General features: G+C 36.4%; 2 protein-coding genes across 4 annotated transcripts in view; both read right to left on the bottom strand.

Annotated features, from left to right (window-relative positions):
* LOC107739549 (plectin-like) overlaps positions 1 to 1,823 on the bottom strand; it is a 101,274-nt gene extending 99,451 nt beyond the window's left edge. For all 3 annotated transcript variants that reach the window (XM_016551696.1, XM_016551698.1, XM_016551697.1), the window contains exons 1-2: positions 1,523 to 1,823; positions 861 to 898 (exon numbers count right to left, since the gene is read on the bottom strand). In XM_016551696.1, coding sequence (XP_016407182.1) covers positions 861 to 898; positions 1,523 to 1,679 — 195 coding nt within the window. In that variant the 5' untranslated portion in view covers positions 1,680 to 1,823. The remainder of the gene's footprint in view (positions 1 to 860; positions 899 to 1,522) is intronic.
* Positions 1,824 to 4,453: 2,630 nt separating this feature from the next.
* Positions 4,454 to 14,911, bottom strand: LOC107739602 (eukaryotic translation initiation factor 3 subunit E-B-like). Its single transcript, XM_016551763.1, has 12 exons — positions 14,786 to 14,911; positions 14,111 to 14,228; positions 13,842 to 13,959; positions 13,672 to 13,714; positions 13,431 to 13,535; positions 12,472 to 12,597; positions 10,758 to 10,882; positions 9,192 to 9,318; positions 7,828 to 7,929; positions 5,535 to 5,644; positions 4,680 to 4,782; positions 4,454 to 4,480 (listed from the first exon to the last, which is right to left on the bottom strand). The coding sequence occupies exons 1-12, from the start codon at positions 14,873 to 14,875 to the stop codon at positions 4,454 to 4,456; spliced, it is 1,194 nt and encodes a 397-aa protein (XP_016407249.1). The 5' UTR covers positions 14,876 to 14,911.
* Between the last annotated feature and the right edge of the window lie 10,637 nt (positions 14,912 to 25,548).

The raw sequence follows: 25,548 nt of genomic DNA, 5'->3' as shown, positions 1-25,548 counted from the left end.
AAAAAAAGACACACAAATGTTTGTCTAGAGTAATTTGTGCTTATTAGTACGGTTGAATTGGATCATCGAAGGTCAGAAGCAAAGACATTGGTTAATAGAATGGGATTAAATACAATAAAGGATATTTGTGTTGTTTAACATTTAATTATTGCAGGTTTGCGTCATTCTGAGTTGCATTATTTTTATTCATTTTGAGCAATACTGATTTTTTATTTTTTTTTGTGAGTGAGATGAATTAATGCATATTCATATTTATTTTAGAACTACAGTAACATCTGATTTCTCTCAACATGGGGACAGGAGAGCTGTCAATCAATAAATTGGGAATTTGAAAAAGTAACTCAAATATTCTCTTGTAAATTAAAAAGTAATGAGTTACTTTACTAGTTACTTGGAAAAAAGTAATCCGATTACTTGTAATGCGTTACCCCCAACACTGCTTATAACTACAGTCTTGTGTGTCACATGACCCTTCAGAAATCATCTAATATGCTGATTTGGTGCTCAAGAAACATTTCTTGTTATTATCAATGTTGAAAACAGTTGAGCTGCTTAATATTTTGGAGGAAATCTTTGTAACATGCTACAGTTTTAAACCTTTACCATTACATACTGCTCTGGATACCAATTGTAAACATGGTAAAATGATAGTATGCAGTGCATTCGCTGCAGTATGGAGTATGCTTTTATTCCATCCTGAACATAACTGAGAATTTATGTTTACACTACACATATTTCAGCTGGGAAATGAACAAAATTTGGGTTATGTGAATGTACTGAATAGTAAAATATGGAGTGCCACAAGGATCTGTCCTATATCATATCAGCATCATTAACTTGATAATAGAGCGATGACGTACCTGGCTCTGGTGTTTTGTCTTTGACTGTCTCTCCATGGCTGAAACAGAAACAGATTATTAATTTAGGTAACGGAAGTGCATGCGGAGGATATTACACTATGAGATCTGCCCACCCGAAATACTGAATATGTATATATAAACACGCTGGCAAGTAGGTTAACATTGTGTAGAACTGTCAAAACCTCTGTCACAGTAATCATTCAAACAGCAAGACTGAGCCTGCTTTGAACCTTGACCCCAGATCTCAGAAGGAACTAGTCTTGTTATGTGAACTGCTGCTTCACTCTTTCAGACCCTCGAATGTTTCTTTTAAACACATGGCTGCTACCTTTGTGAAAACCTACGGAAATGTGTTTCATTTATTCAAAGAATACACAGATTTCACTGAAAGCTACAATTAGTACATCCAATTTAAATAGTAAACTGTGATTTGAGGATTCAGCACACCCCTTCAGATGACGTCCATGACAGTGAACATACAACTCAACCACTTTTCCATCCTGTGCACACTAAAAGCAGCCAGTCATGGAAAACCAGCTTATTGTTTCCACTGTAAAAACTTTTTTTTTCTTCCTCAAACTCTCTTAAAACTACTACTGCTCTGGAAAGAGCTTAAGAACTGATTCCAGACAGCTGAGTGAGAATAAAAGCAGCTATATTACCTGAGAGGTATCTCTCCAGAGGGGAGGTGGAGCTTTGGTTTCCCCAGCAGCAAAAGAACAAGCTCCAAACCAGGACGGTGGCCAATACCAACACAATCACCCAGAGCTCCCGGGCCAGAGCCGGGTACACCAGGGCCCAATCTTGCAGCGCGTCCATACTTAGCCACTTTTCCTTTTCCCCTCTCGGTCTACTCCCTCTTTCCTCTATTCTAGCTCCTGTGGCAGCTTCTCAGTGGCAGATGGGCAGCAGCTGTGCAAGGCCACAACCCACGTCAGCTCTGGAGGAGTGCGTATACGAGCGTGTGCGTTTTCTTCTCTGAGCCGAGCGGCACTCGCAACCCTGCCTGCATTATCCAGCAGCCACTCCCAGGGCAAAACATCTCTCACTCACACACACCCTCATTTCACTCCGGCTCTGAGACCTGTTGGTTAATGGTAGGTAGTAGCAAAGAAATGCACCCGAGGCACTTTAAAGCGACAACGTAGATCACTTGTGTGCGCATATAAACACTGAGAACATGGAGATAAATGAATGTAAACAGTGGCCTTAAAATGGGTTTGGACACTAGTCACACGGAACTGATTACGTACATCCACTTAAAAAACTAAAACAAACCAAAAAAACAAGACAGCAGGATTTAGTTATTGCTAAAATGGTTAGTTAGTTCTGAGAAGTTCTCTAGAATCATTTTCACATTTTTAAGTGTGACTTCCATGGTTAAAGACGTTAAGACTCACTTAAAAAAAAAAAAAAAGCCGCAAAAACAAAATTTATATAAGAATCATTATTAATAATTGATAAAAACTGAGAACCAAATCAGCATATTAGAATGACTTCTGAAGGATCATGAATGCTGAAAATTCTACTTTGCCATTATAGCCATTATAAAATATAGTATTACTCTAAAAGTTCTTTTAAATTGTCATAATTTTTCCACATTACTGCATTTTTGATCAAATAAATGCAGTCTTGGTAAGCATATGAAAATCAATTAATTGAAAAATCGTAATTATTCCAAACTTTTGAACGGTAGTGTGGATGCATTACAGTTTCTATTTTGCTTAATAGAACAACTGATCTGCTTCCAGGAAACATGCATACAGTAAGTTCTAAACAGCACATTTTCCACAAGCATTTTGTCTGGACTTTGGATGAAATATAAAAATAACCAAAGGAAAATATGTCATTCAGAGGAAGCTGGTCATTTATGAGTCACAACAGGATCTTTCCATCTTGGTTAGCTGCTTTGACAACACACACCCTGTTTTTTCAACCTCTGGCCCAAAATTACCTGGTCCCCCCCCCCCCAAATCAAACACAGATGCCCAACATCCTTAGGTTTGGGCTTGTAAACACACTGGAAAATCAAGAAAGCTTTAAAAGAGATGATGATCAGTCAGGCAGCTGGTAATGACTGGTTTGTGGCTGTCTTTGGGTGAGTAGCAAGACAATGGTGGAAAAGTTAGTCACTGCTGCCACCTAGTGGATGAAACATGAGCTGAGACATTGCTTATGCATATTCTTGCCATTACTGAAAGATTATCACCACAGACTTGATACAGGGCTTCCACACTTTATGACCTATGAATTTGTGTGATTTTCAAAGCCTTTTTCATTCATTTCTGTTGACTGTATACATTTATTTTATTACTTTTTTGGAAGACTGCTCCTAAAAGATAAGAATGAAATGCTTTTGAATGGTTTTCTATTAACAGTTCTAAAGTTTTGCGGTCAGTAAGGTTTGTGGTTCTTGTTTTTTATTTTTGTTTGTTTGTTGGAAAGAAAATTATTTTATTCAGCAAAAGTGAGAGAAAAAAATAACTTAAAATTAAGAACCCTTTTATTTGTAATACATTTTGGAACAATCTATGTATAACTGTTTAAACATTGATAATAATAATAAGAAATGTTTCTTGAGAACAAAATCCGCATATTAGAATGATTTCTGAAGTATCATGTGACACTGAAGACTGGAGTAATGGCTGCTGAAAATTCAGCTTTGTCATCAAAGGAATAAATTACATTATAAAATATATTAAAATGGAAAACGAATTGTAATATTTCACAATATTGCTGATTTCACATGGTGAGCATAAGAGATGTCTTTCAAAAACATTTTTAAAAATCTTACTGACCCTAAACTTTTGAACTTTTAGCAACAGAAACTTCCAGGACCTTTTAAGATTTGTAATTTCCATACCTTTTTCAGGATAACTCAACTACGAGTTATCTATTAAAAATGTTTCTGTGAGTGGTCTCACATGACAACAATGTCTTTAAAGATGAAACAATAGTAGAACCTTTTTGGAAACAATCCTTATTATTTGCTCCCGATAATGACACCAAAATTACACACTTCACCTTTAACCATAAAAGATTCCAGAAGTATGTTGCAAGATCCTTGAAAATGTGTTCAGAAACACACTTTCACTGTTTATTGTCGTGTTATGATGTTCAAAACAATGACTCGCATAAGGGAAAAGAAAAATGTCCTTTGAGATTACACAGAACTGGAATAATAAATAAAATCTTGCCTGGTAAATTCCTTCCTTCATACAGAATACATAAAGTTCACGGAAACACCCCAGAACTCCGTAGCTTTTGTCATGCTGGAAATGTCTCCATCAATCTTTTGTAAAAATGCTCCTAATATGAAACGTGACTAAATAAAAGATTGTTAGTTAAATACTAAGATGAGGTTGAGGAGTAATCCACTGTTTGCCTTGTGTTTCCAGTCTAATAGAAGCCAGTGTCTTGAGCCGCCCAGTTCGGTGTCTAGAAAGGAAATCGAGGATCAACTGTTTATTAGTTCATGTTAACTAATCTAGTTAACTAATATTATCAATCAGGACCCTATTGTAAAGTGTTACCAAGAAAATCACAGGTTTGAGACAACATGAGGGTGAGTAATTTTTGGGTCAGCTATCACTTTAAGGGATTATATTCAGCTTGTGAATCTAAAAGATAAATTACAAATACATTTCAAATGTTAAGACTTATCATTTCATAAAGTAAAATTGCTCTAGGCTATGTGCACCTTAGTTAAACAATGAACAAACAAAAAGCCCACTTTCACTGTCGGAAGGAGTCTTATTGCATCTCAATCTAATGGGTTTTGTGTTCAGACATGTGTTCTGCACCCCAGAGCTCGCTCACCAGTTTAGAGTCGATTTTGGCATCCAGTCTGGCATTGCGGATCAGGTTTACGATCCATCTCTCGGCCTCCTCGGGGGTCATATTCAGCTTATCTGCCAACATGCTGCCCAGAGACAGGAAGAGCGATGGGTGAGAGGGACAAAATGAGAAATGCAGAGATTGCCTGAGGTCAACAACAAGCTGTAGCTCTCGTCTTCAAACAAGAGTTCGAACAGTCTTGATAAAAATCAATCGGTGTGATAAACAAAAGCTGATGACGAATTAAGTCGCACCACCATCTCTACGATTGAATGTGAAAACAACAGGGCTCCCGGCACAAATAGTGCTGTTCAAAGGAAATGTTAACAAACATCAAAATAACATCTGTAACAGAGTTATTACAGTTAACTAGAACCATTAAACATTTGTTACTAGAAATATTAAATGATATAAAAAATATAAACTTGTTTTATTTCAGTTAGTTAGTTTAACTTGATGTACTAAAATAACTAAAACCAAAATAAAAATTACAAAATTAAATTTTAAATAAAAATCTGTATAACAAATAAAACATTAAAATTAAAATAATTAAAAACAGAAGATAGAAAAAATAAAACTAAACTATTAATGATACTAAAATAACACTGATCTGTAAACCCACTGCTGTACTCGCATCTATCGCAATCTTGCTTTCCTTCAAGTTCGATCGCTAGAATGTACACTATTGTGAAGTCGCTCAGCTTTTGTCAGATTTGGTTGGAGTCCATTGATCCTGGCAGCGTGTTGAATAATCGCAGCACGCTACGCTCTTTTTACAGCGCTAAGAGGATTAGCGCACACTGGTCTATCAGGATTCCTCCTGGGAGGCGGCACTACCTGATGCTGATGCACTGATGGATCCGGCAGAACGTCTCAAAGATGAACAGCCGCGCATTTTCAATGAAATCCTCCAAGCAGGCCACCAAGAAGAAATCGTTCACCAGCACCTTGAAAACAATAAAATCCATTCAAATGATATAAATGAGATTTAAGAGTAAATTAAGACTTTTTCTTCACTAAACTTTAACAGAAAAGTGTGTAATTTCTGCACACAAGCGGCACAGACAGAATTGGGGGGAAAAAAACAACACTGCTTGGATTATTACTGAACACATTAGCATTTAATTTTAATTAACTGACAGTAGTTAAGCTTGATTATTAAAGACAAATAACAGCCATTAGCATCCGTGTAAAAGCAAATAAAACACATTGAAAACAATAAAATCCATTCAAATGATCTGCTTTGAAAGTTGTGTAAGTGTTGTTGATGTTCCACTGAAAGGCATTGAGACTGAATTATGTATTTTTAAACAGTCTGTTTAAAATTAACAGAATTTTCTATTTTTAAAAAAGTATAAATGAGATTTAAGAGTAAATTAAGACTTTTTCTTCACTAAACTTTAACAGAAAAGTGTGTAATTTCTGCACACAAGCGGCACAAACAGAATTGGGGGAAAAAAAACAACACTGCTTGAATTATTACTGAACACATTAGCATTTAATTTTAATTAACTGACAGTAGATAAGCTTGATTATTAAAGACAAATAACAGCCATTAGCATCCGTGTAAAAGCAAATAAAACACATATAACCACTATACATACACAACAGTTCAAAAGTTTGGAATCAGTAAGATTTTTTTAATGTTTTTGAAAGATGTCTCTTATGCTTACCAAGGCTACATTTATTTGATCAAAAATACATTAAAACAGTAATATTGTGAAATATTAGTAAAATTTAAAATACCTGTTTTTTATTTTAACATATTGTAAAATGTAATTTATTCCTGTGATAAAAAAAAATTACTCCAGTCTTCAGTGTCACATGATACTTCAGAATAGTGCTGGGCGGTATACCGGTTCATACCGAATACCGGTGTTTATTTTTGTTATGATATGAATTTTTAAAATACCGCAATATGTCGCTTAAACGCTTAAACAAGCGTGAAAGTTTCCAAAACTGAAGCTGTAGAACTAATAGAACGTGATGACACAGAAGAACTCGTCCACAATATCCACATTGACTGCCACAAATATCCACCGCCTCCTGCCATCAGCTCCTGCGTCTCACACACACACGAGCGCAACGCTTTAGCACTAGATTTAGCAACTTTCAGACCATTTTAGCGGCTTTTTTTTCCATAGAATATATATACTGACAAACCTAACGACTTTTTTGGATAAACCAGTAAAATAGGGCATTCTAAGTCAATATACTGCAGTATTTCCTCTCTCAATCAGTAGAAAATATGGTTAACACCCGGTCATGCATGAAAAAAAAAATACCGTCATGTACCGTGAAACCGGTATAATTTTGAAAAATACCGTGATATAAATTTTTGGTCATACCGCCCAGCACTACTTCAGAATTCATTTTAACATGCTGATATCATTATGTTATGCTGATGCTCAAAAACATTTCTTATCAATTTTGAAAACAGCTGTTCTGCTTAATATTTATTGGAAACCGTGATACAATTTTAAAGGATTCCTTGATAAATAGAATGTTTAAAAAAAAACTGCATTTATTTAAAATAGAGGTTTTTTTGTAAGAATGTAAAAGACTTTAATGTCACTTTTGAACTATTCATTATTAATTAAATTTAAAAAAAAATAAAAATAAATTACTGACCCTAAAATTTTGAATGGTATCTACAAACATAATGTATATTTATTTATATATGAATTTACCCCCACTAGACTTTTTTTCTCTTTAAATAAAATAAAAACACCCTAGATCACCGTAGAACCTAGATCAGCTTTTATAGACACAAATCCCTGAGACATAAACTGAAACTGGTGAAAAGGCAGGGGAGATTATGCTTTCACAGGTCTGAATGCTGAACGCTCCCACTGGCCCAACTAGGCCACGTCTAAGAGTGGAGCTGCCTCATAGCTGTAGGTCTGAAAACTGACAGAAGAAACGCCTTGAAAAGCCTAGTGGGAAACAGCAGTAAATTACAGTAGACAGGGATTTTCAGTGGATGAATGGACCTATGGCTCCAAGCAAAGCACCTATCAATGCTCGTCTCCAACCGATTCAAACAGAGGGAAGCAGTGTACAGAGGGAATCACAAGGATGACAGCCCTGGTAGCTGCATTATACACACGCAGTGGGTGATGAACCTTACCGACTCGCACTCTCTCAGTTTTTTCTGAGCGCTGTCGAAATCAAAGTTAACGTAGAGGCACTCCACAAACTCTGTGATAGGATCCTTGTACGTGTATGACTCCTGTTGAGAGAGCAAAAGCAGAGAGGAACATTAATCTCTTTCTAATTTGACAGCAAGTGCCAAAGTCATGGGTATAAAATGTGGCAGCGCCCCAAGAAGCACTCTGACGACTACTTTTAAAAGAGACACTAATTCACGAGCTCTGAATCAATACTTAAAGGAAACACATCTAGTATGAATGTAATGGAATGCAACAGCGCATGTCGAGCTACGAACCTCAAAGGAGAATCTGTGCGCTCATTCATCTGAACCATAAAGAGGTCAATCTTCACAACAACCCAAACTGAAATAAACTCTTTCAGCTCAGATGCTCCTTTCATAAAAACACTACTGTTGTGTGCATATTAGCATGCGTGATCAAGGGATGGTTAAAGGGTTAGTTCACCCAAAAATGAAAATTCTGTCATTAATTACTCACCCTCATGTCGTTTCAAACCCGTAAGACCTTTGTTCATCTTCGGAACACAAATTAAGATATTTTTGATGGAATCTGAGAGCTGTCTGACCCTGCATAGACAGCAATACAAATGAAATGTTCCCAAGTCCAGAAATGTAGCAAGGAGATCTGTAAAATAATCCATTCGACATCAGGGGACCTGTAATTTTACAAAGCTACGAGAATACTTTTTGTGCGCAAAAGAAAAAGAAAAAAAAAAAACGACTTTATTCAACAATTCGACACAGAACAGCATACGTTGTTTACGCCCAGCTGATACTCTCCAAAATGGCACTACAGGGTGATACGGAGGAGACGAATTGTTGAATAAAGTTTTTTAAAGAATCTGGGTGACATGAGGGTGAGTAATTAATGACAGAATTTTCATTTTTGGGTGAACTATCCCTTTAACCAGCTGGTTTATCTACATCTTGTCTTCAATATTGATTTAATCTTTAATATTGAAATTAATGTGTTAATGTTGCTATTGATGTAGATTAATTTACAGCTACCATAATATTTATTTTTAGTATGATGTTACTTCGATAGTTCATTTTTAACATAAAAATCTGAAAGCATCATACACCGGTGTGGTCCACACGATTTGACAATCAATGAATGCAGTAAAATCTATATTTAACAATGAAACATTTATGAGATCAAATTATCCAATTTGTTCATATATGGCTAACAAACATATCTGGTTGGTGTTTGGCTGGCCTAAACCAGAGTAAAAGCTCATTCTGATAAAGCTCATTCTAAATATATACCCACTAGACATTTAGGCAATCCACTGTCTAGTTAAATTTGCAGGCTTCATGCTGACCTGTTGGATGACCTTGACCAGGTCTTTGAGGACCTGTCGTCGCTTTCTCACGTCTTTGTTGGTGATTACGGCCGTGGTCAGGTAGCGCAGAATGTGAGGGCACATAGTCTGAATTGCGTTCAGGTAGCTGAGAAACAGACAACTATCAGTTTTACAAAATACTTTATAAATTACCGTTAAAAGGCTTGGGGTCAGTAAATGCTTTTTAAAGAAATCTATACTTTTATTCAGCAAAGATGCATTAATATGACCAAAAGTAACAGTAAAGACATTAATAATGTTACAAAACATTTCTATTTCAAATAATTGATGTTGATGAATTCGGCGACACTGACTCGTCATCTCCACAGTAGTGGATGCGCCTGCATGCAAATTTCATTCGGATTACATAATCGGAGAATATTTGTTTTTTTCAGATTTGAATAGTTTCATTTGAAATTAGACATTTCACTCTCTATAGATATATTTTTCATGTCTGTAAGGCAAGTATACACGGAGTTTTGCGCTCAAGTTCAGAGAGGCCGAGACGGCAGAAAGCGCATCCTATTTGCTTTCATTATTTTACAAAAGCGCAATGTTTTGTTGTTATTGTGAGTGCACACAAATAAACGTAGAGGCTTTACAGATTCGAAAGATGTATTACTCTTATCTGTATGACAAAAATGATGAAGTATTTTAAGAGCAAGTGAGCGCCTCCATCTGTCCTGCTGTGAGCGCTACTGTTCAGACACTTGAATAGCGCACATTTCTCTAGGTTAACATTAGATTGAGCGGCCGTGTAAAGTTGCTACTACTTACATATTTCAGATGATGAGCCATATTTGAGGTCGATGAATGATAGGCGAGTGTTAGGATGTAACAATGTTCAAATAAACGCAGCCTTGGTGAGCATAAGAGACATCTTTCAAAAACATTCAAAAATCTTACTGACCCCAAACTTTTGAAATCTAGTGTTTTTTTTTTACATTTTTATATTTTATAATACCTGAAAAATTATTTATAATATTTTGTAACAACTGAAATATTCCAAACTGAAACAATTTAGAATCTGAATCAGATTCAGAATTGAGAAACTGAACCATATCGATTCAGGAAACCAGTATTGATATCTTGTCCTAAAAATAAATCAAAATGCAAATTAACATTTACTAACCACGAATAAAAAAAGAAATAAAAAAAGCAGTGGACATTTCGTCAACGAAATCTGCTTTGACTGGCTCCTGTTTTAATATTACATCACAGTGGTCCTTCCATCACTCAACACAGAGTGCGTCATCTTCAAAGTGCTCAGACTGAGCGGTGTTCATTACATGGTCACGCAAACATGCACTGTTCCTCATTAAAAAAAAAATGTACGCTTTCAAGAGCAAATCTCATTAACAGCTAATTTTCCAGCTACCCTCTCTGAAGTAATTGTTGCAAACACATCTCACACTTCCTGGCAAGTCCCTTAAGCAAGTGACATAAATTTATGCAAATGTAGTGTGTTGAACTTCTACATTCTTTAATGAGCAATTTGAGAGCGCTTGTTATAGCGGAAGAGGGAATTTCTGTAATCGTACTCACTGGGGCTGATAGAGGAACAGCTCGATGATGTTGTCTCTGCCTTTGGGGTGGTTAAAGAAGACAAACAAAGACCAGTGTATGAGCCACATCCTCTGCTGCAGCGACTGAAGAGGAGAACTCACCGACTGAACCGAGGCAGGAAAGAAAAACATGGTTTAATTAAAAAAATGTCAACACTGCTTCAGTCTTACTTATGTCACACTGTTGATGTTACAAGCATGGACTAGCAAAGCAAACGCGGCTGTAGTAAACCCACACGCATCCATCTTTGACTTCACCGCAAATAAAAATGCCAAGCATTTACTTCTTAGAGCTGATGCAATGTAAATGTCATCCTGGTCAATTTTGTGTGGGATATGGCGTCTACTGGGTCAGATCGATAGTTAGGCAAATTAAAACACAAAAAAAACGCATGCAACTTAAGCTTCGAAATGACAGGCAATGAACAAAAACGGTCATTTGCAAGAGCTGCGTCACAGCGCATATCAAAAGCTCCCTTATCGGTTCTGTTTTCAGTACTGGAGAATAAAAGATGCATTCTTAGATGTTTTTGTTAGTACGTGAACGTTATCTTACACATTTTATCTCCCCAACAGATTAATTTGAAATAAGTTTATAATGCATGTTGGCTATTCCCAATTCAGAAGAGCGCACACACAGCCTGTGTCTGTGAATGCTTCTCATACTCGCTCCTCTCTGCCCCACGCGGCGCGAATCCCGCGTCACGGACGAGCCGTTAATGTTTGCCGCACTCACGCAGCCTGTCTCGTAATGCTGGTTTATACTCGCACCCGGCTCCGCACCGCAAGTCTTCACGAGCGCATCTGGCAGTATGGATGAGGCTTGACGCACGCGCGCAACCTGTGTCGACTCGCGCCTGGCTCCGCGTTTAAAACGAATGTAAATTCAGTCTAACTGCTTTCTAATTTCACTTGGATGAAATGAAACATTCAGCACATTTTCCACTTGTTCTTAAAATCCCAAATACTTAAAATGAATAAATCAGCCTATGTAACATATGTAATACTTTAATAATTGACTTAAGAAATACAGTTCTTTATTTATAAAAAATAAACAAATATTTTCTGTGAAATTCAGTAATTAAGTTTATTCTGTAAAAGTAGTTATACCATTATAATCTTGCCTGCTGAAAAAAAAAACAATAGAACCCCTCCCAAAACACAATAAAAAATGTTATGGATTTCAGGGTTATAATGGGAATTTGTTTGGTTTTAATGTCAACTATAATGGGGTCTATATGATGGATTCTATTGGTGGGATGTAATCTGGCAGATGGCAACCAATAGAACAACAGTAATTCCTATTGGAATAATGCCCAAAACAAAAAGGAATTTTGTAATGGTTTAATGGAAACTATACTAATTTCTGTGGTTTCTATTGTTTTTTTCAGCAGGGTAATGATACCCATACTGTGCTGCACATTATTGACAATATTGAGCTGAAGCTTGACTTTGCAAATGTAAAATCGCAAATCAAATCGCAATCGCAATATCTGTCAAAAAAATCGCAATTTGATATTTTCCCCCAAATCGCACAGCCCTAGTGTATAGTTGATCTAATGCCCGTCGTCTGCTAAAGGACTGTTATATCTGAGCTCAAAGGAACATGGGTGATCCAGCAAATTAACCAGTGGGAAGGATATTGGATTTCTCCAGCTGATGACAGAGGTTTAAAGGATGCCAGACAGACATACGTTGTTGTCGATGGTCTCTCGTAAACGTGTCAGGTCCTCCATGGCTGCCTCCCAGTTCTGCATGAGGATCTCGGATGCCAGTTTGCCCCAGAGAGAGCTCAGAGCGTTCCTGTCCGTGGAGGGAACCTGGTCATGACAACGAGGCATATTGTCAGTATCAATTTCTCTGTTATTTTTCACAGTGAAATCTCAATGGTACAAAATCCCACTCCCATAGCTATGTATTTCTCTGATATATTGTTGCTTTAGCATTGATGTAAAATGAATTGTCATGTCTCGATTGGTTTACGACACAATATTAAACCTACAGCTCTGAATATTCAGCAGTCATTACTCATATCTTCAGTTTCACATAAATCTTTAGAAATCATTCCAATATTCTGATTAGGTGCTCAAGAAACATTTGTTATTACAATTAATGTTTAATTTTTCTGGATTCCTTGATGAATAGATCATTCAAAAGATCAGCATTTATTTGAAATGAATCAATTTAATATATCCTTGCTGAATAAAATTATTAATTCCTTGCTAAAAATTCTTACTGACTCTAAACTTTTGAATAGTATGTGGTTTAAATATCACAAAGAATTGTATAATTTTTTTTAAAATAAATATAAATATATTTTTATTTATTTAAAAAAAAGTCAGACGTACCCTAATATAAGCAAACCTATTTTTGCATTTTTTAAAACATTTACAATGCATAATACTTTTGCTTATGTTTGTTTAATGACCTTTTTAAACATCCAAAGGTACTGTTTCCAGTTGTTTGTTCAGATAAATTACTAAAAACAAAAGCCGTTAAAGCACTCAGGAAAGAAACAAATTAATTTGTTCCTACATTTCTGCCAAAGGCAGTAATTTCAGAGTCTATTTCACACTTCACAAATCAAATGAACCAAAAAAAAAAAAGAGGTTAAAACACTAGCGGTCTTGTTGACATAAACAACAACACTTACAAGCACACGGAAGAAGTAAAGATACTCTGCGGCCCCCGAGTAGTTGCCACACTCATACTGGAACTTAGCATAACGGTACAGCGTATCCAAATATTCCTGACGAAACTGAGGGAATAAACAGATAGAGCAAATCACTGATGGAATGAAATATTCAACGATGCAATAAGCTGTTAATTAGCTTCCCTGAAAATAAAAAGGATATAATTGGATAAGGATAACTGGTTATAGTTGCAAAACTTACACCATGTTTGTCTGCTAAATATTCAAACAGCATCCTCCCATCTCTAAGAAAAAAAAATGTGCATAGCAGTGGTGACTTTGCATATGTTAGGATGCTTACATAACAGCCAATCAAATCAAACAGAAATTATATTTCAAGAAGCAGTAAACAGTAATATGATGACAGAAAACCTGGTGGACTGCATCTGTCTCTGAGTTTCTGGATCTTCAAACATCTTAACAATAGGCTCAGTTTCAGACTGGAGCTGCTTCAGCTGGGCCACCACTGTGGTTCTTTTCTCCTTTAATGCTGCAGAGTAAAATTAATATATGTATAATATACATGCAGCGTATAGTACTGCACTATTTTTTGCGGTGAAAATCTTCACTATAGATCTGGATATGATTTTATTTAACTCTGTACACTGTGTATATTTAGGTAGAAAGGGAAAAACTCTTACAATGTGGAATGTCTTTGTCAGAATAGAGGTTCTTATATACATCCATGGCAAAGTCCACCATGTTAGTGTCGCTGAGAAGATCCAGCTTCCCTTGGAGAAGTTCTTTCTCATTGTAGATCTGAGAAGACAATAAACATCAGATTTAACAGCACTATATCAGATTTTCTGAATATCATGTAGAGGAATTCTGCAGCATAAAAACAAGATTTTAACAGACGTGCATCAATGAACTGAAATATTAAATTTATACTGTCATTTAAAGTACTGTCGTTGGACCAAGTGATGCTACCCGATAGTAATAGTATTTTACACATACCACAATAATTAATGACGACCATGTTCACGTATTTATGGTATTTACGTGGTACTTTAAAGAACACCATGATATTAGAACACAATAATAGTATGACCCAGTGTAGAAACACAGAGAGAGTTCAGAGCACAGAATAAGAATTCATACTTTAAATATAGCCAAGAATAAAAATAAATACATATTTAATGCAATTATGTCTATAAAGAGGTAATTTCTGTTTAATATCAGATACAAAAAACAATTTTTTCCAGATCATCTGGCTATTCGACACACGTGGCGCTGCCCATTTAGCGACTACTAACCAATTCAATATAACCGAACAACAAAGTATATACTTTACACTACTGTAATTTATATATTACCTCCTTGACAGAGAGAAATTCCAGCAGCGGAAAGACCAAATGCCGGTCTAAAAAATGTGCGATCTTGGTGGTCAGATCGTACTCCGCCATTTTGGAAATAAAAAGAGCCTCTAAAAAAAACTTTATTTAAACACTGATGAGAACAGTGACCTGCTGCACCCCACAATCACTGTTACACATACTGGTTGGAAAATTGAAATTCCTCTTACTTTGTTGAGAGATTGGTACTGGTTATTATTTCTGTAAAACTATAACAAATTCAAATGGGATCTGCTTTCATCTTTGTGGCATTTTAATTTCATGTTTTAATGATGGTAGTAGGCTAGAATTAACTGTGTGCCAGTAGTAGCCTACTGGGTCATTCAGTTTATGCAGTAAATTATTATACATTTGTTTAGTAATTTAAATATTTTTTACAAAAGGGTATACCAAATGTGAAGAAATGGTCAACCTCTGACACATACATGATGCATACATTTAACCTGATTATTTACACAATAGCAAGTTTAGCAGGATGCATAAGAGAATGGAAATAAAGAGCTAAAGTAAGCATTGAGAATTAGCCTAAATTGAGGGTGAGTGTTTTGAGATCATTTCTGCAAAGTAAGTAACCTGTTCTGTAAAAATGTCCAAAAAAACTATTTTCCTGCAAGACACTAAGCAAAAATTAGGTGACCTGTTTTTTTTTCCTTTCACAAAGGATTGTGGTGGGGCTGCTTGCAGTTTGTGCAAAAGATTTTGTCCTCCAACACTTTCTGTGTGAATGTACCACTGACAGAAGATATAGGGTTCACATGCACTAGCATGGCAAAAATTTGCAACTTCAAATAAATTAACTAATATGATTTCCATCTGAAGATCGTGAGTGAGTTTAGTCTTTTATCCAATATATGTTAAAATGCATTGCAGGAAGGACCCAACTGGACCGTCAGAAAGTATTAACTGGAAAAAAATGTTCATACATCCAATTTAAAAAAATTTACACTGAAAAAAATGTCAGATTTTTAACTTCTAAGAGCTGAACATTGACCTTACACTGAAAAAATATTATAACACTGTGTAACCAGAAAAATGTGAGTAATAATTCACACAAACTATTTTAACTTGATTCACCATAAAACATTACAGTCAACTGTAATTGTAAATACTTTGCCACTGAAAATCATTTTTAGGGTGTTTGAGCTAGCTATTAGTTGTAAATTGAACAGACCAGAATATTTTAAGTTAACTCAGCATAATGTTTTAAATTAACTCAACACTCAACAGACTGATGCTATTTCTGTCAGACGTCTACAGAAGTGCTTAATGAGAATGAACTGAGGTTTAGATGTTTTTTTTTTTTTTACACTACCATGATGGAGATCAGTGTTTGCTTTAGTTGGGCTTTTGACCCTTGACTTTTTAACATTGACTTTTTTTTGGCTGCTGTATGTGTTTTTAAACACATTTGTTGCAATAAAAAAGGGTCAAGGCAAAATATGTAGTATTGTGGATTATGTTTTGCTAATGACATAATCATCATTAAACACCAGGTTCACTGATTTGATCAAGTGTCTTTTCTCTTATCAAAACTATGTTATAATATCACACTATAGCAAAAGTATGAGCAGTGCTGATCAGACTGTTATAAAAGATTGTTAAACACATCACTCACAAAAAAAAAAAAAGTTAAATGAAACACACACATCAAGAATCAGCGTATGAATCTCAACAACGGTGACAATCAACAAAATAAATAAATGAATCAACATCACAAAACAGGCTACTAAAACTCAACACAAAAACAAAAATAAAAGCACATAGAAAGAATTAAAGAAATAAGTGGACAATTCAGCAGCATAATTTATTCATGCCGCAATGCATGCTGGGAGTCATGGTTGAGTTTTGTATTGTGCTGGTACCCAGTAAGCATTGCGGCATGAAGCTTTTGATTGTCACCATTGTTGAGATTCATGTGCTGATTCTTGATGTCTGTTTGTGTCTAAATGATGCTGTAGTTCTAAAGGTTTTGTGCATGTTATTAAAATCCTTAATAATAGTTTGTCACCTCATTTAAGCACAGATTTTCTTGGCTTTCTTGCTATGACAAATGTGCTTTACAAACACAGTTACAACAGCCAGAAAAAAAACTAACATTAAAAAGTCAATGGTCAAGAGCCCAACTAAACCAAACCCTGATCGCCATAATGGTGAGGTCAAACCAAATCTATATCTTTTTGTTTAGATCAAAAATAGAATTTAAATTGACTTTCTTCAACAAGAAAAATATACTTTGTGCCGGGTTTTATAAAATAGTTTTCATAGACAAAGAAAATATTGTTTAGGGCAAGTTATTTATTTTTCATTGTTTCAAGGTATAAAATATAGATGTGAACCATTACCCTATTTTTTTTTTAATTGGATGAATGAAAACATATCTTCTTCAGTGTTGTTTCCTTGGTAATTTTGCAAAGGTTACATCGTATCTTGATGTAAAAGTACCTAATTTAATAAAGGAAGAAACAGATCAAGTGATCTGACTCTCAAGAAGAGAGTGACATTCCTTATGATGGACATTATATCATTCTCAGTTAATTGCTACATTTGTCATGGTCCTCGGTCTGTTAAATGCCACAGTTCATCTTTTGATGTTTTTTTATCAAGCTTTAAATTAACATATGTCAAAACTTTAAAGAGCTGATTTCAAAGTCAATGCATCTGAAGAAACAAAAAGGTTGAGTAAATGCAGTAACACTCAGACTAGCGTGGCACATTAAAAAGAATTTCAAACAGGAGGTGATCTAACCAACTCTCTCCAAAGCCACTGGGCTAATGAAAAATATACTCAAGATAAGAGCACATTAATTATAAATTGATATAATCTTTGGTTTATTTCCTATTAAAATATAATTAGTCCAGAGTGAGTCTATTGGATGGTTTCTGTATTAAATATCCTTGCCTGGAAATTAATTTGTTCACCAGTCTTTCAGAGTAAACATGTCCTATATGAGATTACACTAGGCTATTAGTCATCACAATGAATATTTCAACCCATGTTGAATAATCTCATGATAGTCTTCAAACCTATCATGCAGAGATACAAATTTATTGCAGTACTCCTACGTGCTCTGTCTCTGTGTCTGTCTGTCTGTCTGTCTGTCTCTCTGTCTGTCTGTCTGTGTCTGTGTGTGTGTGTGTGTGTGTGTGTGTGTGTGTGCGTGCGTGCGTGCGTGCGTGCGTGCGTGCGTGCGTGCGTGCGTGTGTGTGTTTGCTGCAATAAATCAGAATGACATGGATAAATCTTCATTGAGGCCAGTTGGTTTTTTGACTCACATTAATTTGATTTAAAGACAGATTTTTAGACCAGTGGTTTTGGTTCTGTTAGTTTTGCTTTGCTCATTTTACACTGGACATTTATGACCCAACAGAGTAACAAAATTGTTTAATTGACAAAATTATAACTGTTGTTAAAACACTGAAATGTATTATTATTAGGGGTACAAGCACGTAGCGCTGAAACCCTATTGTAATTGTTAGGATTTTTATTATTATTATTATTATTCCGCCGTAAAACTGATTGTGCAGATCAAACCATAAGGCCTAGAGACTTGAAACCTGGCCAGATGGTAGGTCTCAAGGGCTACGTTTACATGCACAATTTTTGGTTCAATTGGACTGAATTTATTCCGATTGATGAATCTGAATGTAGTGTTTAGCCTACATGAACGCTAAAGAAAGTGATCGGGTTGATGTGCGCGTTTATAGGCTTCAAATCGGAATTGATTTTTTTTTTTACATGTGCACACTGCACAAATATAGAGTTTTCAGTGAGGGATTCATTACACTGATTTGAACTTCTGAGCTTAAAAGATGTGGCTATGGTTTCACTGGCTACGTTTACATGCACAGTTTTTGGTTCAATTGGACTGAATTCATTCCGATTGATGAATCTGAATGTAGTGTTTACATGAACGCTAAATAAAGTGATCGGGTTGATGTGTGCATTTATATGTCACAAACTTTCAAATCGGAATTGATCTTTTTTGACATGCGCACACTGAACAAATATAGAGTTTCTCACTGTTTGCACATAATAACCACTCTCCTACACGGTTTCTTTATTTGTTTTTAACAGCAGAATTGATATTTATCCATTTATGGATAAATATAGGCCTACATATAAACCGCTGTGCCGTGCTGCTCATATTTATCACGCAGTAAAAATGCCCCTCCCCGCGCCCAAAACGGGTTGCCTGTGGATGAGTATCCAAAACAAGGACTAGTGGGAGGTTGTCCTGCTCCACTTCACAGTTGCCGAGTGAAAGGAGAGTTTTATAATGACAGTACAAGCATTTACAACACTTGTAAATGCTGTGAATGCAAAAGGAAGAAACGCTTGTTCCGCGCGTCATACGTCATTACGATATTTCTGTGTCATTGCACATGTGCAGACCTTTCAATTTCGGGGTTCAATCCGATCGAGTGTTTACATGCACTCTCAATCATACTATTAGATGTTTTTGTGAGCACGCATCTTGACAATTTGAACAAGCAACACATTTATGTAATTAGGGGTTCAAGCACGTAGCGCTGAAACCCTATTGTAATTGTTAGGATTTTTATTATTATTATTCCAACGTAAAACTGATTGTGCAGACCAAACCGTAAGGCCTAGAGACTTGAAACCAGGCCAGATGGTGGGTCTCAATTTGGGGAGAGCCTGACAAGGTATGACCCCGATTGGCCAATAGGGGGCGCTACAGCGATCAACAACGCGAAACTGCTCATAACTCCTAGACCGTTTGTCGTAGACTCAAGTGTCTTATATCATTGGAATCCTTGGCTCAAGACATACATCTCCGATGTAATTTTGGACATTTTGAATTTTCTGAAAAATCTACTTTTTCAAACTCCTCATAGACTTGAGGGTGAGTAATTTATGGGCTAATTTTCATTTTTGGGTGAACTAACCCTTTAATACACTTGAACCCTGATAAATGCTGCTTGCAGCTTTAATTATTATTATTATTATTATAGTTAAGCTGATTAATCAGACAACATTTTAAGATCATCTGCATCAGCCAACAACCAAGCATTTAAAATTATTTATTGATTGATTGATTGATTGATTGATTGATTGATCTATCTTTAAATGCATACTTTTTAATAATAAAATAATAAAGTAAAATAAAGTATAAATAAAGTAAAATGAAGTATTATAACTTAAAATAGTAAATAATTGTTAATTAAATGTTTGTTTCCTTACATTTGTGCACATTTTAATTTGTCATTATATTGCAGTAGTAGTGGTAGTACTAGTAGGACTATAATATTGATAAATATTTAATATTAATTTAAATATGTATTCAGATAATTAAAATAATAATAATTTTAACATCAGCATCTGTCTTTCTGTTTTTATACAATCCAATAATGGATCAATTATGGTGCACTGGGGACACTGAATTCAAGATATAATGAAACATTGTGACGTGGAACAGAAAGATCTCCATGGTAACTCTTGGTAACGCATAGTAACTCAGTTATTCTGATAAATGTGACAGATCATCCATAGCCTTGATAACAGCAAAACATCAGATTCACTTTTAATCGTGCAGCATGAAAAGCATGAAGGGGCGGGTTATTCAGTATTCACAAATTACACGGCTGTAAAGGGCTCATTTACAGAGAGAGCACGAGAGAGAATAGAGCCGAGACAGAGTGATCTGCATTACAAAGGAGGTCAGGTTTAACTAACCTGTAACTGAGCCATACTAGTCTCAGTGCTGTTTCACCTCATTAATCTTACAACTCCATTGTGGGTATTTTTTACACAGGTGATTGTATCACTGCTTTTCCATAGCACTTTCCACTATGCCTCATAAAAGCACAAGTTTGACAGATGGCTTCATTTATTCTGGACAGCTTCAGGAGCAGGTTGAAGGTGCTCCATGGAAACCAAACGATGGAGGGGGTGCTACTTGCCCAGGAGATGTGGGCATACGATTTTGTCCTCCGGCACTTTCTGTGTGCTTGATGGGTATCACTGACAGAAGATCCTTAAGGGACAAATAAATAATCCATCCATGCATTTGGTTGCTAGAGTGAACTGACTCCTTGGGGAAAATGGTTTGTCTGCTTTGCTTGCAGATCTTAAAAGCCTAGTGGGTCATGTGAGTCATCAGCCAAAACAGCGCAGATATAGGGGTCTTTCAAAAGTGCTGACTCTGTAGCAGTGCAGTCTTTTAATCTAAATCAAAGGATACTGGGTGACATTTTTGATCGAGCATATTGCTATAAAAAGTGAAGGAAGCTGAATTTGATTTAGTCTTGCTCTGGAGAAAAAGCAGAGATCTCTGCAACTAAAAATGTTTACTGACCCCTTGCATCTGTCTTGTGCTGGTTATGTAGGCTCAAATAAAAATACACAACTGTGTTTCTACACAGTTGAAAGTGTAGAAATTCCCTTCAGCCGAATACTACTGACCTTAATCTCAGTAACCCCTTGATATCAGACACTTTCATTCACATATTAATTTATCCATGGCTGCGAATAGCGATTTTTGTTTATTGAAAACCGAATATAAGTGTCAGCATAAGTCCAAAATGAAGACATACACAAAACATTTTCTGTGTGTGTTGAAGGTGGAACAGCAGTGTTTATGTTTCAGGGCTCCAGACAAATGCACCAGTAATTTAAAATCATCAGATAACATCATTAAAATGACATCTTTGGAGCCTGCGCTGGTTTCTCTGTCTGTAGAAAGTCTGCAGCTAAGGCTACATTCACGCTGTCAGTGTTTGGGACTGACAACCGTCTTTACTTACAGGTGTGAGTCTCAAAATATCCTGTTAAACAGAAGCTTGTAATAGAGGCTCAAATACTCTGTATGAATGTGCAACTGAAGTCAAGCCAGTATTCTATTATGATATATCACCTGTAACCATAGTGACAGTGACTATAGTAAAAATATAAAAGAAGGAGACATCAAAAACTCCAGTCTTATCACATTTGACATGACAGAAGTTCAAGTGAGGCTTGATTTCATCTGTCAAATCCTAATTAACCGATGGCAGCTTTTATACCTCAGTAAAGAGCCGAGCATATGAGTAATAAACACAGATCATAAAACTGTCTGGAGTAGCTGTGGTGAAGGACAGTGACTGGATCTTAACCTTCACATGACACACAGCTTATATCTGTGTCTCTGTAAGTTATCGAAACCACACATACACTAGATGCAGCCAGAGCGTCTATCTTGCACTTTGTGACATAACAGACCACTAGTTGCCCAGTATGGTTCCGTTCACACAGCAGGGCTTCACCAAAAATATGGTTGTGAGTCCTAAAAACTTACAGATGAGAGTTCAGTTAATGCGGTTTTCACACCCGTAAATAACTGAAATATGTGTGAATGGAACCGTATTAATGACTCAAATACAGGACTAATGCCTAGTGTGTAGCCTAATGAGTCCACTGAAGGTGAGTGTAGACAAACCCAAGTGCAGCTTTATTGAATCCAAATGTGAGCAGATACAAAAATAAACAAAGATGAGAGTTCAGTTAATGCGGTTTTCACACCCGTAAATAACTGAAATATGTGTGAATGGAACCGTATTAATGACTCAAATACAGGACTAATGCCTAGTGTGTAGCCTAATGAGTCCACTGAAGGTGAGTGTAGACAAACCCAAGTGCAGCTTTATTAAATCCAAATGTGAGCAGATACAAAAATAAACAAAGACTTGGCTTGACTTGACATGGTAAAAAACATAAACTTAGACATAAACAAGAAACTCACCAACAGTGATTGCACAAACACAATGGCAACATGAGGGCTATATATATCAAACAAAACAAGTCACATGACACAATCCAACCAATGAGAAATTAGACACAACCAATCACAACATGACACATCCAAAGTGCCCTTCGGAGGGAGATATATCCCATTTGGAACGCACCGTAGGTGTGTTCGACTTGAAGTGGCGCTGCGCAGACCGATCAGCGTATGACATCAAAGTACCGCGAGAGCAATTTGAAAGCATGCAGAGTCATCTGCTCTCTAGAGCTCTCGTGGTAGTTTGATGTCATACACCAATCGGTCTGCGCAGCGCCGCTTCAAGTCGAACACACCTATTGACTAAAGAAGCACATGACAAGAACACATGAGGGAACAGGGAATCAAATGACAATGACAAGAACAATGACTATGAAAAAACAAAATAAAAGACAAGAAACCTAAACCCAAATACCAACATTACACCGTGGCATTTGAAACTCTGTAGAATTTGCATGAGCTTGTGTTTCCTGTCCCCTATTCGCATTTGTATGAATGGAACTCAATGGAACGAAAAAGTGTAGCGTGAACGCTACACTTTTGGTGGTTTAAATCAGACTTACTCAGAGGGCGACATGACACCATGTCAACTAAACTGGAAAACTTTTTAGACATTTTGGCTATTCATTTACACGACAACAGTGTTTTGGGGGCCTGAAGATGCAAACTTTTGAAAATGGGTTTCAAAGTGCAAGTTTTTGAAAACGAAACAGTTATTGTCGTAAAATTGTGAAAACAGTGACGTCATGCTCATGTGTATCACGTGTTCAGTATATAGGTACATGCGCAGGCACGTAGTGTTTCTTTACAAAGTGACATCGCCAGCTACTGGCCTGGCTTGCATAATACAGTGGTTTTAATTATTTTTTGTAGATCCGTGTGGACAGGGATCTTTTTTGTCGCCTGTACGCAAAACTTAAAAAAAAAAAAAAAAGCAAAATAATTTTTTTTCCAGTTTTTGTACACCACTGTCATGTAAACATAACCTTAGTCAGTGAACTGTGTAGAGACGTGGTCTACACCTGGACACATCACATCAAAAGCCAATAGAATTAATCTTGATCTACATTGAATGTGGCAGAGCACAATGCTTCAAGTTGCCTAGAATAAATGATAAATGGATGTCCCGTTCTTTTTCTGACGTAGCTACTCCATGCGTTTGCACAACTTCCAATGGATTTGGAACATTGTGAGCTGAAAACAGCTACTGTGACATACTTTAGGCTCAGGGGACTTACTTCAGCATGCTTACTGATTTGTTTTTGATATGACAATGTGCAATAATAGATACCTAGTCTCAAAACAGTCTTGCTGTATTAACAATGTGTATGTTATTCAAAAGAGACATGAAAATAATTACAGCCTTCATTTGACTTATTTCCCTGTCTTTCTACTAACATTTATTTCTTATTATTCCTTAAAGGGGTCATATGATGCGATTTCAAGTTTTCCTTTCTCTTTGGAGTGTTACAAGCTGTTCGTGAATAGATAAGATCCCTAAAGTTGCAAAGACTAAAGTCTCAAAACCAAAGAGATATTCTTTATAAAAGTTAAGACTGGTCCACGCCCTCCTAAAACGCCTCGTTCAAACATGCCCCCACATCAAAAACGTCACGATGTGCGAAGATTTGCATAACGCTGCCCAAATGTTCACGCAAAGAAGTTCAACCCAAATATTCAGATGTGTGCAGCGCATTTTATGGAGGACTGTTTCCTGATCCTGGTAGAGTAGACTACAATGCCGGTTGTTCTGACTCACAGACTGTAAGTACGTTTTTTATATTTAAAGAATTTGCCACTGACGATTCAAACGCGAGTTCTGAGCAATGTGCTTGTTGTTTGTCATTTCTCCGATCACAAATGCTGACATGGTTTTATGTTTACGCGGCGCGATGCAACACGTAAAAAGACAGTATAAGTCATTATAATCCGTAATTATGTCCCCACTGGATGCAACAAATGCCTCGCTTGTAATGGGTTTTATTGGTTTTGTCTCGTCAAGCCGGGACACGGCATCACAGTGGTAAGGGGCGTAACATTTCCGTCACACGCTTGAGGTATTCGGCCAATCACAACGCACTAGATAGCTGGCCAATCAGAGCACACCTCGCTTTTCAGACCGATGAGCTTTGTAAAAATCGACGCGTTTCAGAAAGGCGGGGCATAGAGGAGAAACAATAATGTACAGTATGTGGAAAATAATGTGTTTTTTTAACCTTAAACCGCATAAACACATTTCATTACACCAAATACACTAAATAATGTTCTTTTTAGCAACATCATATGACCCCTTTAATATTATTTTATAGTATTGTGAAAGCCAGCAATGTGTCAGGAAAAACAGGTTATAAACACTCTGGTGTTTAAGACTTTCAGTACCTGTGCTCTGTGCACTTAAAAAATTAGATCAATACAGAGTGGAAACTTCTCATCTTCTTGCCTCCAGCTTTATTGACAAAGCCTGAGAGAAACCTTGCATGAAGCATAATAGCAGCATAAATCAAAAGAATGTAAGTAAAGCTTTCCCACAGCGAGATTAATCTCGCTTTGCTCTCAGTGATAAATTATGCATCTCACAGAATTATGGGGTGTAGGTTATGAAGTTCCCCTTTCTATGCAAACGTCCACCTACACCCTCCGCTTTTGAAACTCCCCACATGATAATGTCACGAGTCAGCGCTTTTCATTCACCACATAAAAGGGAATGATTTGCACATATTGTCTAACAGTTCACCTGGCCTGTTCATAAAAACCCGAAAAGACATCACTGTCTCCAATATTGTGCGCCATCCATCACTGTCTAGAGTCCATATGCACATTAATGAGTTCTCTAAAGCAATTCCCCACTTTAATTCAGTCTCTGGTAAACCGTAGAAGCAGTTTCAGGGGGAAAACATCATTTACGCCACTAGCTCTGTTTTGTAATGGATGGAAAACAGCAAC

The sequence above is a fragment of the Sinocyclocheilus rhinocerous genome, unplaced genomic scaffold (assembly GCF_001515625.1).
Source record: "Sinocyclocheilus rhinocerous isolate Xijiao unplaced genomic scaffold, SAMN03320098_v1.1 scaffold314, whole genome shotgun sequence".
Classification (NCBI taxonomy): Eukaryota; Metazoa; Chordata; class Actinopteri; order Cypriniformes; family Cyprinidae; genus Sinocyclocheilus; species Sinocyclocheilus rhinocerous.
Note: the sequence above shows the minus strand (reverse complement) of the source record. Positions and strands in the feature narration are given on the sequence as shown.

What these genes read in the sequence shown, in the direction of transcription:
- LOC107739602 (XM_016551763.1), bottom strand. Translation starts at nt 14,875, where the DNA reads ATGGCGGAGTACGATCTGACCACCAAGATCGCACATTTTTTAGACCGG. An exon ending in AATTTCTCTCTGTCAAGGAG is followed by an intron (nt 14,229 to 14,785) that starts GTAATATATAAA and finishes TTGTCTTCTCAG; the next exon opens with ATCTACAATGAGAAAGAACT. An exon ending in TTTACTTCTTCCGTGTGCTT is followed by an intron (nt 12,598 to 13,430) that starts GTAAGTGTTGTT and finishes TGTCATGACCAG; the next exon opens with GTTCCCTCCACGGACAGGAA.